Below are 15,141 nucleotides of genomic sequence, written 5' to 3'. Positions count from 1 at the left end.
TTTACCATTGTATTCAGTTGGATGACCGAGAAACAGTTTATACTCGTATACTGAGGGGAAACAGTTTATACTCGTGCACCCACTGGAGTTAGAACCGTCTTTACTTGGCTTGTTCCGCCGTTATGACACCGGAGTCAATTAAGGCTTGGATTTTGTTTTTGAGTCCAAAGCAAATCTTAGTGGGATGAAGAACCCTTCTGTGGTACGCATAATAGTTTGGATCCGTAACCCTCTTAACTCCCTCCTGATCTTTAATAGGTGGTAGCTCGATCTTGTCGTTGGCGAGGAGGTATTTCAAGATGGCTGGAGCTTTATCATCTTCGAAAGAATACTCCTTTTGAAACCTCAGATCGGGAGTCGCGTTCCCAGTGATTGCAGATGTCGTCGGTCGGCTTCTCTCAGCTTTCTTTCTTTTAAGAAAATGTTTAGCTTGTTCACCACGCATTTTCAAATCTTTCCAAGTTTTGGATGGTACGACCCCCAGGGCTTCCAGGACATCGATAGAGAGATTATTGTGGCATGTTTGCAGGATGAACTCCTCTGTAACAGGATCTCTGGAATTCATTGTCTTGTTACCGAAGCGCTTGACAAAATTGTCGACTGACTCTCCATCTTTTTGCTTCTCATCCAAAAGGGTTCCGATTGACACTTCGGTGTCATCATCGAAGAAATTGCTGAGGAACAAACTTTCCATGTCATCCTAGCAATTGACGCTCCCTGGCTTGAGATGTCGATACCAATCGAAGGCGGGCCCACGAAGGGTGCCAACGAATGACCGGACCATTAAAGCCTCGTTTCCAGAGATCATGCCCAAATGAGACTTGAAATAAATCAAGTGCTGAGTAGGCGAGCTTCTCCCGTCGAACGGTGTGAAGTTAATCAGATTGAATTTTGCCGGGTACGGTATTGAATCCCATTCTCTTGGATAGGGACACATAATACCCGTTTTCTTTATTTCTTGAGCCGTCATCAAAGCATTGACTTTGTTTTCAAGTCTTTCATTTTCCCGTCATCGTTTATGTCTTCATTCGCATGACGTTGAGGAGAATGAGTTAGACCACCCTCTGTAAGAGGTGCCATTGAACCACCCCCAATGTTGTTATTGGGAGGATCTATTGAACCACCCCCAGTGTTATTATCATTGGGAGGTGTATCAGCTATAATGACTTCATCCACTTCTGGATCACTGTCATCTACAACATTCTGAGTGTGGCGGCTGGATTCAGCTCGCTGACTGGACTCAGGAGGTTGAGGTTGTTGAGTTAGCAATTCTCTTATTTGTTGAATAGCTAACTCCATCTCTGTCTTCATCTCAGCTCTAATTTCTTCACGTTGCTTTGCTAGAGCTTCTTGAAGCATTTGAGCAAATTGATCAGAGGTGATCGTAGGTACTTCTCTGGTTTGTCCCGTGCTAGACATTGTATCATCAGAAGCGATTGCAGAACAAGTGTCCGAGAATTCATCCTCCGAGGACATTCCTTCTTGCATTCTCTTGTAATCTCTGCGTCTGATGGCTCCTAATTGGAGTCGAGACATCCTTTGAGCAATTCTTGGATTGACTTTTCCTCTCGGGGAAAAGTCGGGATTTGAGTCACTTGAATGCCGCTTAGACTTTCTTTTATCAGCCACGTTGATGGTGACTTCAGGGAATTCATCATCTTGGGCAGCTGATTTTCTCTTGCGGAAATGTCTCGGCTTAGACTTCGACATTTCGGTGAAAAGACTGTGGAATACCGAGACTCTTCGTGGGATGGCTTCTCGTTTAAAACAGTCACATTCTGATAGCATTGCTCTAATGAGTCGCGCACAGGAATAATGAGAGCTCATTTCCCAGACAGTTCTCTTTCGAGTTTTGTTCATACCCCCAGCTTGATAGTATGATTCATCGGTATGATTGTCGGAAAATCTTATCGTCTGTTGGTATGACCCCCTACGTATAACGATGTCTTTTGACAAACATGTTTTCTTCTGAGGATGTAAAACCTTGTTGGCATTCTCAGGATAACTTATAGTCTTTGAACGATCCAAGGTTATGTCGGGAGTCACACGTTTAGAACCACCCCCTTGTGGGCATGGAATCTTAGCGGGCTCCGAATGCTGATTTTGCACAACTCTAGACTTTGGAATCCAAACTTTGCAGAGTTTTGATGGTTCTTTAGCCACCGTTTCTTTCTTCCATTCTTGTCTTTGTTGTGAGAGAGCACGGTCATGAGCAGCGTTTACATAACATTTTGTGTACAATCTTTGAGGGTTGAGCGAGCCCTTTTGACAAGAGTCCATTCATCCGTCGTCATTTTAGCAGAGATATGAGTGATTGGTTGTAGAGACAACTGAACCACTCGATGCTTCCTCGACTCTAGGTCCGCGTAATAACGAACCCCGTTGGTTTGTTCCAAGGCCTTAGCCATTTGACGAGCGCGGCACTGACGTCGTCTCTGACGAGCCCTTTTCGTCAGTGCTGGTAGTTTTTTGTTCAATGGCTCTTTAACTGGAGAAGAGTCATCGTGAGCAGAGATGTTGCGAGTAGAATTCTCAGCAACAATCGGACAGGAGTCTTCATCCGTAGCATTTGACAACTTAAAAAGCTTCAACGAAGATGAAATCTTCCTGCATTTACGAGGTGAGGAAGACTTTGCAGATGAGGATGACAAATACTCTTGTAACTGCCTTCCCACGTTTTCAAACTCCGTTATTTTGGTAGTTATTCACGTGATTCTCGCCCACGACGTTCCCCATGTTCTTTGACAGTTAATGGCCACGTGTCGGCGGTTTATAAAACAGTTTCTGAGCCTTTGAAAACTGTCTCGCGTGCGAGACAGCAAACGCTGTCTCGCGTGCGAGACAGCAAAGTCTGTCTCGCGTGCGAGACGGTCTATGTCCTTTTTTCTGACTTTTTGGATGAATTCCTTCTTGAGCTGTATTTGGATATCTTTCGGTATTTTTTTTGACGTCTACAATTATGAAGGAGAAGATGACGGTGGGGCTTATGGAAGCACTCGCGAAGATGTACGAGCAACCGTCGGCAGCAAACAAGGTGCATCTAGTCAAAACTCTTTTCAACCTCAAGATGGTAGAAGGACGGTCCTTCACGATGTATCTCAGCGAGTTCAACACAATTGTTGATCAGCTTATCTCCGTAGACATCACGTTTGATGACGAAGTGCAAGCCCTATTGATTCTATCACAGTTGTCGGATAGTTGGGCAGGTTGTGTGACGGCAATCAACAATTCGGCGGGGAAGGAGAAGTTGAAGCTGAGTGAGGTTGTTAGCATGATTCTATTCGAGGAGGTTAGAAGAAAATCGTTCGAATCAGAAGGTTCAGGTTCAACTCTAAGTTTCGAGCAGAGAGGCAGAAGCTAGAAGAATGGAAACCAGAATAGGAATCGGTCGAAATCAGTAAAGAAGAGGTCAAACTCGAAGGTTAGGCCTATCAAAGGAAAGTGTTGGAACTGTGGCCAGGATGGCCATATGTCTTCAGTCTACAAAAGTCCAAAGAAGAATGCGGGTGAGCAGGAGGCTCATATCATGCAAGATGCCTTGATTCTTGCAATGGACAGCGACTCGGATTCTTGGGTCATCGATTCAGGAGCCTCTTTCCACGCCACTGCTAACAGGAAGCTATTTCAGAATTATGTAGCAGGAGACTTTGGAAAAGTATATTTGGGGAACAACGAGCCCTGTAATATTGTTGGAAAGGGTGAAGTGCAGATTCAGATGAAGGGCTCTAAGTGGACCTTAAAGAACGTGAGACACGTGCCGAAACTGAAGAGGAATCTTATTTCGGTGGGACAGCTTGGAGCAGAAGACTATGTTTCGACATTCATAGTGGATTCGTGGAGGATCTCTAACGGTACGATGATAGTTGCTCGAGGTAACAAACTAAGAACTATCTACCTCACCTTACATGCGAGTGACACCCTCGCAATTGCAGCTAGCAAAGAGAGTACAGATCTGTGGCACAACATGCTAGGGCACATGAGCGAAAAGGGGATGAAGATTTTGTATTCACAAGGAAAGCTATCCGGGATCGACGCCGTAGAAGTCGGGGTTTGTGAAGACTGCATCTTTAGGAAGCAGAAGAGGGTTAGTTTTCAGAAGGGTGGAAGGCCACCTAAGGCTTAGAAGCTAGAGTTGATTCATACAGAAGTATGGGTCCAGCCAGTGTGTCTTCTTCTGGCGGTTCGAGATATTATGTTACCTTCATCGACGATCACTCGAGAAAGGTGTGGATCTACTTCATGAAGCACAAGTTAGAGGTGTTTGGAATCTTCAAGAAGTGGAAGGCCATGGTGGAGAATGAGACAGATCTGAAGGTGAAGTGTCTGAGATCAGACAATGGTGGGGAATATGAGCTGGAGGAGTTCAAGAGGTTCTGTGTTACGAACGGTATTCGGTTAGAGAGGACTACTCCAGGGACGCCGCAGCAGAATGACATTGCAGAGAGGATGAACAGGACCTTGACAGAGCGTGCCAGGAGCATGCGATTACATGCAGGTTTGCCTAAGACATTTTGGGCGGATGCGGTGCATACGGCAGCTTACCTTATTAATCACGGGTCATCAGTTCCATTGGATTTTAGGATTCCAGAGGAGGTTTGGAGTGGAAAGAAGATGAATCTTTCACATTTGCGGGTATTTGGTTACGTGGCTTATGTTCATATCAGTGACCATGTCAGAGACAAGCTAGAAGCTAAGTCACAGAAGTGCACATTCATTGGATACGGCATTGATGAGTTCGGGTATCGTCTTTGGGATGAGAAGAACAGGAAGATCATCAGAAGAAGGGACGTGATATTCAATGAGGAGGTGATGTACAAGAACAGGGAAAATGCTAAGGATAGCCAAAGCAATAGGAGCACCACTACGGATACAGGTGGATCCGAGTACATGGATTTAGAGGAACTTCCAGATAGGGGTGATGATGTTTGTTCTGATCAGAGAATGGAGAAGGCTCCAGATGCAGAAGAAACTACCCAGGGCATGGAGCTTAGGAAGTCATCCAGGGTACCCAAACCAAATCTCAGATATCTTTCATCTCTTGACTACCTATTGTTGACAGATAGCGGTGAGCCGGAGTGCTATGAAGAGGCATCTTTCATCTCTTGACTACCTATTGTTGACAGATAGCGGTGAGCCGGAGTGCTATGAAGAGGCAATGCGAGTGAGTGAATCTCAACAGTGAGAGCATGCTATGCAGAAGGAGATGGATTCTCTACTCACTAATGAGACATGGGAGTTAGCCCAGCTACCTGCACAGAAGAAAGCCTTACATAATAAATGGGTCTACCGGGTCAAGCAGGAGAGTGATGGAAGCAAGAGATTCAAGACCAGATTAGTAGTGAAGGGGTTTCAACAGCGGGAAGGAGTAGACTACACAGAGATATTTTCCCCTGTTGTGAAACTCACAACCATCAGAGTGGTGTTGAGTTTGGTGGCTGCAGAAGACCTCTTTCTTGAGCAGTTAGATGTAAAGACTGCATTTCTTCATGGTGACTTGGATGAAGAAATCTATATGAAGCAGCCTGTTGGCTTCATTGAAGAAGGAAAGGAAGAGATGGTGTGCAAGCTCACGAAGAGCTTATATGGTTTGAAACAGGCTCCGGGACAGTGGTATAAGAAGTTTGATAACTTCATGCAGAATAATGGCTACAGAAGATGCAATTCAGATCATTGCTGTTATTTCAAAAGGTTCGAGTCCAGCTTTATTATTTTGTTATTATATGTTGATGACATGTTGGTAGCAGGACCATGTTTAGAGGAGATAAACAGTTTGAAGAAGCAGCTAGCAAAGGAGTTTGCAATGAAGGATCTGGATGCAGCGAAGCAGATTCTAGGGATGCGAATCAGTAGGGATGAAGCTAAAGGGACATTAAGATTGAGCCAAGCTGAATAAATTAAGAAGGTACTTCAGAAGTTTAACATGCATAATGCTAAAGTTGTTAGCACACCCCTTGGAAGTCAGTTCAAGCTATCTGAGGAGCAATCACCTAAGACAGATGCAGATAGAGAGTATATGAGCAGGGTGCCATATTCTTCGGCCATTGGGAGTCTCATGTACGTGATGGTTTGCACGAGGCCGGACATCGCCCATGCAGTGGGAGTTGTGAGCAGATTTGCAAGCAATCCAGGGAAGCAGCATTGGGAGACCGTGAAGTGGATAATACGGTACTTGAGAGGGACAATGAACAGGCCATTATATTTCAGGAGGAAGGAGTTGGTGCTGCAGGGATACGTGGATGCGGACTTCGTCGGTGATCATGATACGAGACGAAGCACCACGGGGTATGTTTATACCTTAGCGTCGACAGCAGTGAGCTGGGTCTCACGTCTGCAGAAGATTGTGACTTTGTCTACAACCGAGGCTGAGTATGTCGCGGTGACTGAAGCAAGCAAGGAGATGATCTGGTTGAACGGGTGCTTGGAAGAGTTGGATCTGAAGCAAGGGAGAGGAGTTCTTTATTGTGATAGCCAGAGCGCTATACATCTTGCTAAGAATCCAGTATATCATGCCAGAACAAAGCACATCGACGTCAAATACCATTTTATACGCTCGCTAGTTGAAGACGGAAAGTTACATTTGATAAAGATTTTGGGGAGTCAAAATCCGGCAGACATGTTGACGAAGGCAGTCACCATTGAGAAACTGGAGTTGTGCGTAAATTCAGTTGGCCTTCACGAGTAAAAGACGAAGGTGGAGCCACACTACGAGGATCAGCGAGATCGCCGGGATGTTAATGATTGAAGAATGGATTTTTCAAGTAGGAGAATATGCTTGCGAGAAGGCGGAGTTCGGGAGAGCTCATTGATGGTGGTTTGATCTCCAAGTGGGAGATTGTTGGTCTTGAAAGTGGAGACCCAAACCTAGAATCAAAATCAACAATCGCATGAAAATTCAAGAGATCATGGGTGTGGTCTGCACCACACCAGGGTGTGACAGAATCTGCCCCGTCTGCCATGGGTGTGGTCTGCACCACACCAGGGTGTGGCAGAGTCTGTCCTATCTGCCATGGGTGTGGTCTGCGCCACACCAGGGTGTGGCAGACTCGTTTTAGAATCCTAATCTGTTTGATACTGTATTTTGTTATAAATAGAAACACGTCCCTTTAGGGTTTAAGAGAGAAAAAGAGCACGAAAAAAAAGAGGGTTTTGAGGGCTCTTTGATATTAGAAATCTTAGAGAGAAAGAGGCCAATTGCAAGCATTGTAATCTTCTTCAAGTAATCAAAGAATTGTGTGGTGTGGCTCCCGAGGACGTAGGCACGTTGCCGAACCTCGTTAAATCTGGTGTGTTCTTTCTTGTTTACTTTCCTACAAGTTTTTATCTTTGATTTGTGGTGAATTTCTTTCTTGCTCAACTCTCAAACACAAGGTCCGGAAGAGCAAGGATTTGATTTGATTATTTCGAATCCCCAACAGAATCCAACCTTGGTGTTAACCTACAGCCACTATGTGATCCATCACAGATCTTATACACCCTACTCCCCCAACATGGCCTACTTCGAGTTCCAACCTGTCGAGAACAATATTATTGATCAGTCTTTGGATCCCGTCAATCTGGCAAATGTAGAGGTGGGGAAGGAGTATGAGGTAGTCATTACCACGTGCGTAGGGTTGTACAGATACATAGTTGGTGATATATTGCAGGTTATCAGATTCCACAAGCTACTCCCAAATTCAAGTTAGTAGGGAGAAAAGACGGATTTCAGAGTATCAGTCTAGTAAGGATAATAGGGGCAAAGCTACAAAAGGTGGTGAAGGATGCATAACAACTATTAAAATCACACGTACGGTGCCATCGAGCTACGCAAATGGAAAGACCATGTCTGGATATAATGTGATGCACTTGGAGCTGACAGTACTGAGAGAGGTGGCTGGGATTGATAAAATGATGGGAAAATGTTGCTTCGTGATGGAGGAGGGATTTAACCAAACTATAGAGCATGTTTGACAACATACTTATAAGTCACTTATTTTACTCGTAAGTTTTTTTTTTACTTATAAGCTAACTAGATCACGTTTGGTGAGGGTTCACTTATCTACTTTCTTATGACTTATAAGTAGCCAAAAAGAAGTTGGGAAATCCCAACTTATTTTTTGGCTACTTATAAGTAGTTTTACTTATTTATGCCAAAAGACCATGATATCCTTCACTCCACTTTAGTAATATTAGTTATTAATAACCATAAATATTGTGATACATAAAACATATTTTAAATAAATATTTTCTTATTATAAAATAATAATTATTATTATAATTAATTAGTTAATTAGTAAATAACTTACTCATAATTACAACTGAATTAATTAGTTATCTTTTTTTAATAATAAGTAAGTATTATTATTAATTGTTAGTTAATTTAAAAATAAATTTATTAATAATTATTATTTATTTTATTTTCAAGAATAAAAAAATATTATTATTTAATTATTTAGTTAACTAATATATAAATTTATTAATAATTATTACTTAATTAATTATTTTATTTTTAGAATAAATAATTTATTTATTAATTTATTAGTAAATAAATAAATTAGTAAATTAATAATTTTTATTTAATTAAATACTTTTGTTTTCTTATTTTTCAACATAAAATAATTATTATTATGAATTAATTAATTAATTAATTAATAAGTATTATTTAATTAATAATATATATTTAATTATAAGAAATTATTCCCATTAAGAAGCTATTTAATTAATAAATAAAAATATTGATAATTTCTAATTTGATATTTTATCAAATTAACTAATTGATGTTAGTATTAGTAATTACTAACCAAAATTAGTGTAATATATAAAAATATTTTATTTAAATATGTTTTGTATTATGAAATAATGAATTTTTAATTAGTTAACTAATAACTTTCTAGTAATAGTTTTGTATTTATATAAATTAATTAATTAGTGCTCATATTAGTAAATAATAATCATAATTATTTTTTTATAAATTACTTAGTGTATTAATTAAAAAATTCATTAATGAAATGTTATTTCATTAATATATAAGTAATAATTAGTCAAATATGATATTTAACAAGATGTCCTTTTTGGTCATTTTATAACTATCACAACCGTATAAGTTAACGGTTTACCAAACAAAAAACTATATGCACATATCCTTATAAGTTAAATGGTTTTAACACAGTTTACTTATTTCTTAACATCCTTATAATGTGTTTCGAAATTAAGGAACCTATTAAGGTAACAGGAAACTTCTAAGGAACTTATAAGGTAACGAGGAACTTATTTTTTAACATCCTTATCAGTAACAAGGAACTTATAAAGTAACAAAAAATAAGTAGAGTAGCTGAGCATGCTCCGTATAAGATATTTCAGGCGTACGTAGTAGTTTGGGCCGTCGGACATTAGGATTGCTAATGGATCATGCAGATTCAGGAGGAACATCAATCGCACAACACGAGGGGTGTGTGAAGCTTCTACATGCTCTTGACATGCTCCGTTAACGGGTCGTGCCGTCACATTCCGGTCCGGCTTCTTCTGATTGGGAACCGCTGCTTAAGTCTTATAAGGGCTAACTGACATTCCCGGTTCTTTTAACTCAATATTAATTATATATTTGGACAAATTTTTTAAAACAACTGTTTTTAAATTTTAGTAAGTAAAACCGACAGCTTCAAAATTTTTTTAGCAAAATCGACCCCCCTCCTCTCCGCCTTCAGCTCCTCGCCCTCAGCTCCTCCCATTCCTCCCTCTCCTCCTGGATCTCCCGCCACGTCGCCCCCCTTCCGCGACCTCGTCTCCACCATCGACCTCGGCGACGACGTCCTCGTCCCCCTCCTCGCTCCGCTCCCTCCTCTCCGCCTTCAGCTCCTTGCCCTCACCTCCTCCTCTCCGCTTTCAGCCCCCCGATCCCCACCTCCACCCGCTGAGCTTCGACCTCGTCATCGTCAACCCCTTCCCCCCTCGCAGGCCTTCTTCAACCAAGCCCCCCGCCGACTCCTTCGTCTCCGCTGTTCAGGCCGCTGGCGCCAGCGAAGGAGATGGTGGACATCGGTGATTGGGTTGGAGGAGTTGGATATCGGGTTTTTTTTGAGAGGAGGAGGCGACTGTTCAGGCCGCTGGCGCCAGCGAAGGAGATGGTGGGCATCGGTGATTGGGTTGGAGGAGTTGGATATCGGGTTTTTTTTGAGAGGAGGAGGCGACGTGGCGGGGCGAGGAGCTGAAGGCGGAGAGGAGGGGGTCGATTTTGCTAAAAAAATATTGAAACGGTCGGTTTTACTTATTAAATTTTAAAAACAGTTGTTTTAAAAAATTTGTCCTATATATTTCAAGAGAGATCTAGTTCGTTTGATGCTCTGCTACTTTACTTCGCCGGCTACTACCATGCTTTACTCACGGAATAATGTATTTACTCGCAAGGAGTGGGACTGCCTTATTAAACATTATTTCTTGGTTTCGCTAGTTTGTTTTTGATAATTGATCGTAGGATTGGGATTAAAAATATATCAAATTAAAAAAAAATGTAGTCCTTTTCCTCCAAAAAAACGTGTGTTTCAAGGAAACATATATGTGAAATTAACGAGCAATCTCCTATTGAGAACTGACGGACTAATTATGTGAAATTACTGATGATCTGAGGCACTAAATATCGAAGAACAACTTGAAATCATTGATGGTTTGAGGGACTAATAATGTGAGTAAACGCCTTGGGACTTTTTTGGCTCGAGTAAATACTACTTGCCAGCTTCCATAAATAATTCAATATGACATCTTTCAAACCCCCAATCTTTAGGAATCAAATAGAAATGTAGCCAGACATTTAGCAACTTGATCTCGGAACAATATTGAAATAAATTTCAAGAACACATGCATTTTTATGTACATAATCTTTTTTTGGCAGGGAAGCATTCGGTTACAATATCAAATACATCCTGTTACCTTATCCAATTTTAAGACGACAGTACAGTAGTACGTATGTAACAGCAGGGAGCCACAATATATGTCTTGCACGTACGCTACATAATCAGGAAAAACAAACAAAAGGCTTAAATTCACCTCAATATGATCACTGAAAGCCCATCAGAACTTGCTTTTCTTGTTGGTTGATCATCGGGTGTGAAGAGGGCTTTGAATTTTTTGATATTAATTCCATCTGATCATTCATTCCTCATAGACCAAAAAGGTCCTCTTTGATCGCTTTTGTCTCGATGATCTGCAAGCTCTCCCAAATCTATTAACCTCCATCCCGCCACCTACAGGCAGAACTGCGCTCTCGATCCCTCGGCCTCTATAGCTACCCTTCTTCATATGCACATAATTAGGAGCTCCAACCCTCCTCTTACTACTACTACTACCACCTCTGAACAAATTGCTCAACACCACAATAGACCCGTCAGGATTCATGTCCAGAGAAAACAGCACCTCGTCGCAATTATCGATCCTATGATCGACAGCAGCGAAATCCACGTTCTTGTATTGCTTGATCACACAGCAAGGATCCCCGATCTGGAAATCAACTGCATCTTGGAGCCCGAAACCTTGAAGCTGGGACTTGGCTTGGGCGAGGGATGGCCGATCGGGGCAGACGCAGATGAGACGGCCGTTGGTGTGTCGGGCAGCTATGGCGAGGGCTAGCGTAGAAGGAGATACGCCGTCGGAGGTGACGTCGATCATGAGTCGAGATTGGTTGCCTGCGGCGAGGGCTGATATGAACTCCACGCACTCGGGTTCGATGAGCTTACTAGTGCCGGCGTTGGCGTTGGAGTCGGTTTGATCATCGCTATAGTCCTTGCACTGGATGAGATCAAAGTGGGGATCGAATTATAAAATCAGGGAATGAAAAGTATTAAACTATAATTAAAAAAACAAAAAATTAACTAATAAATACCGAGCCTAGCTACGTGCAACTCTATATGTATAGAAGGGCATGCATACCAGTTGAAGAGTATGAACATAGGCCTTCATCGCATTCAGAGGTGACCAGCAACCCATTTTTGTTAATTAGTTTGCTCTTCAAACAACTAATTGAACTTATAGCTATTTCGGATGAAGCGCAACACGAGAGAATCTGTGCAAGAAGAGGTATGTATGAATGCCTAATTTATACATGCAAAGGAGCTCCACCTCTCCAAGATGCACGCATCGAGTACTTCTGCTTGCTTTAAATTAAAGATTAATATAATGGTCTAGTTAAAGTCCGTAGAGCAGTAGATTGAAAAGGTGGCACCTAACATTTGGACACATGTCCGATACCAGTGCAAGAATTTGACACGTACCGCATTCGGCTGCAAAAGGAGAACATGGCGCTATTTAGCTATTGCGGTTCCGCGACGACAGCGTCATCGTCCCGAGCGCGGCGGTGGCGTAAGAGCATGCCATAAGATTACGATACTCACGACATGTTATTAAACCATATTTTAGAACTTGGTTACTTTCACATGATAAGAGACTTTAGAAGGACATTTTTCTAATGGGATCCGAGTTACTTTCACATGCTTAAAAGCAAAATATATAGTAATCTAAGTTTATCTAACTAATATATAGATATTTTCCTTCATCGAGGTCATGGATGATTAATTGAACGCTGTGCTGAATTGTTGGGAAAGATCGGGGTCAAACAGGGCAGGGTGGCAGCGAATATTAATACGGAAATAATAAAATTAAACACACAGATTTTTATATGAAAAATCTTCTTTATGAATTTGAGGTAAAAACCACAGACAATAATAGAAGAATTTACGTTGAAAATTTTTTAAGAGTTGCAATCTGTTTTTATAAGAAGAAACTTTCTCTTTTTCCTCTCTCTCTCTCTCTCTCTCTTTCTCTCTCTCTCTCTCTCCCTGCTTGCTAGTGGGATGATATCAACTTATGGCTAGGGGGAGCTATATATAGGTGATTTTGTGGTAGGAGTGTATTGTTGCTACAATATTATTACAGTAATTGTTGGTGGGTCTGTGGTTGGTAATTACTATAGCAAGTAGATGGTTACTACCGACATGGTGACTATTACTTTCTATTAATCTCCCATTTGAAGATATGATTAAAAATCAATCATATTTTCACATCATTATTTCTATGTTACCATTTTTACGTTGTTTACATCTTTATCAGACCACAAGAGAATCGACACCAAACAAACTTGTTAGTGCTAACCGCCTTTGTCAAAAAATCTGCTAGGTTATATTTGGTGTGAATTTTCTACATATTCATTGTCCTTTCTTTCATTTTGTCACGAGCAAAGTAGTACTGAACTCGAATATGTTTTGTCTTTGAATGAAAAGATTTCTTACCAAATGTAAAGCACTCTGACTGTCACAAAATAAAAAAATCTTCTTTTATTCATGTTCGAGTTCCTCCAGTATCATTCTTAACCATATTGCCTCTTTACCAGCTTGTGTAGCTGCTACATATTCTGCTTTTGTTATTAATATAGCCACAACTGACTACAGTTTTGAAACTCAGCTTACAGCTCAGCCAGCAAGTGCAAACGCATAGCCTGTGATGGATTTGCTATTATCACGATTACTTGCATAATCAGAAACAACATATCTATTGACAATAAAATTTAATCCCCCATAACATAATGCAACATCTTATGTCCCCTTCATGTATTATAGGATCCTCTTTATAGCATTCCAATGCTCTTTATAAGGATTCGCCATGTATCGACTAACTACTCCTACTACTTGTGCAATGTCTAGTCTTGTACAAAGCATAACGAACATTAAACTTCCCAATGCTGATGCATACGATACTCGAGACATCTTCATCACCTCTTCTTCACTACTAGGACTCATACTGCATGATAACTTAAAAATAACAGGAAGTAAGTGGAGGTAGAAATTGACTAACAATCTTTCGTATTGAAGCGCTATAAGATTTTCTTTAAATAATTCTTCTGAGAAATCTAAATTTTCCTGTTAATTATGTCTCAGTAAATTTGCATCCCTAAAATCTTGTTTGCATATCCTAAATTCTTTATTTCACATTTCCTACCCAATTGTGCCTTCAATTCTTTGATAAGATATTTGTTAGATCCTGCAACTAACATGTCGTCAACATACAACAATAAGATAACAACGTTATTTTCACCAAACTCTTGAAATATGCATAAGGATTGAATTAAGTTTGTAGTATCCAAGGTTTATGATGAATGAATCAAATCTCTTGTACCAACACATCAGCGCTTGCTTTAGACCATATATCTGCTGACAATAACATCTCTTTGTAGTTGGTTCTCTACAAAGATAACATCTCTGCTAACAATAACCTTGCGGGCAGTAGGATCCCACAAGCGATAATATTTATTCCATCAATATACCCCAAGAATATGCATTTCCCGGATTTTAAATCCAGCTTTGTAATTTTTTGAGCATTGTACATTACGCACATTGAACTTCTAAATATATGGAGGTTTAAATAATCAACTGGCTTACCAGTCCACATCGTCATTGGTGTCTTTAACTTTATTATGATTAATGGAGATCGATTCACCACATAATAGGCTATTTTTATGATTTTACTGCTTCTGTCTAAAAAATTCTATCTAGATCTGCAGTTGCCAACATTGATCTTGTTCTTTCCAACAGAGTTCTATTCATCCACTCCGCGACTCCATTTTATTGAGATGTATATGTAGTACTGAATTGTCTTTTGATGCATTCGTGTTTGTAGAGTGCAAGAAATTTACCGTCTGCGTATTCTCCTCCATTATCTAACCTCAATCACTTGATCTTCTTTCCAGATTCAAGCTTGACTCGTACTTTGTAAGGTTTAAAGACTGGGAACATATTGTTAGACCCTAGAGCGGGGGTGATTAGGGTCTTATGCTAATCTAATCCTATTTTATGCCAATTAAAACTAATTAATAAGTTATCCTAGTAAGTATGAAATACAACAAGATATATGAGCTAGGATAAGCAATATGAACAATGAGATATATCCTAACAATGAGATATACTATGAGATATATATGTAAGGATATGAAACTAACACAAGGGAAAACAAAATGAAACAAGATAGTGGATGATATAAATAATGAGACAATGGGGAAATGAGCAATGCGCACAAATAAGAATAAACGCCAAAGCATACTCAAACACAATCAAATGATCACGGAGTTCGGACCTTCCGTCCTACGTCTCCGCTCCCCACTCCCGGGGAGAAATCCACTATCACGAC

The 15,141-nt window shown here is 40.6% G+C and overlaps 1 protein-coding gene across 1 annotated transcript; it reads right to left on the bottom strand.

The window, feature by feature from the left end:
- On the bottom strand, positions 10,833–11,985 carry LOC109836092. Its single transcript, XM_020404003.1, has 2 exons — positions 11,896–11,985; positions 10,833–11,754 (listed from the first exon to the last, which is right to left on the bottom strand). Exons 1-2 carry the CDS (start codon positions 11,950–11,952, stop codon positions 11,122–11,124), a joined length of 690 nt encoding a protein of 229 aa, XP_020259592.1. The 5' UTR covers positions 11,953–11,985; the 3' UTR covers positions 10,833–11,121.

This window comes from Asparagus officinalis, chromosome 4 (assembly GCF_001876935.1).
Source record: "Asparagus officinalis chromosome 4, Aspof.V1, whole genome shotgun sequence".
Classification (NCBI taxonomy): Eukaryota; Viridiplantae; Streptophyta; class Magnoliopsida; order Asparagales; family Asparagaceae; genus Asparagus; species Asparagus officinalis.
Note: the sequence above shows the minus strand (reverse complement) of the source record. Positions and strands in the feature narration are given on the sequence as shown.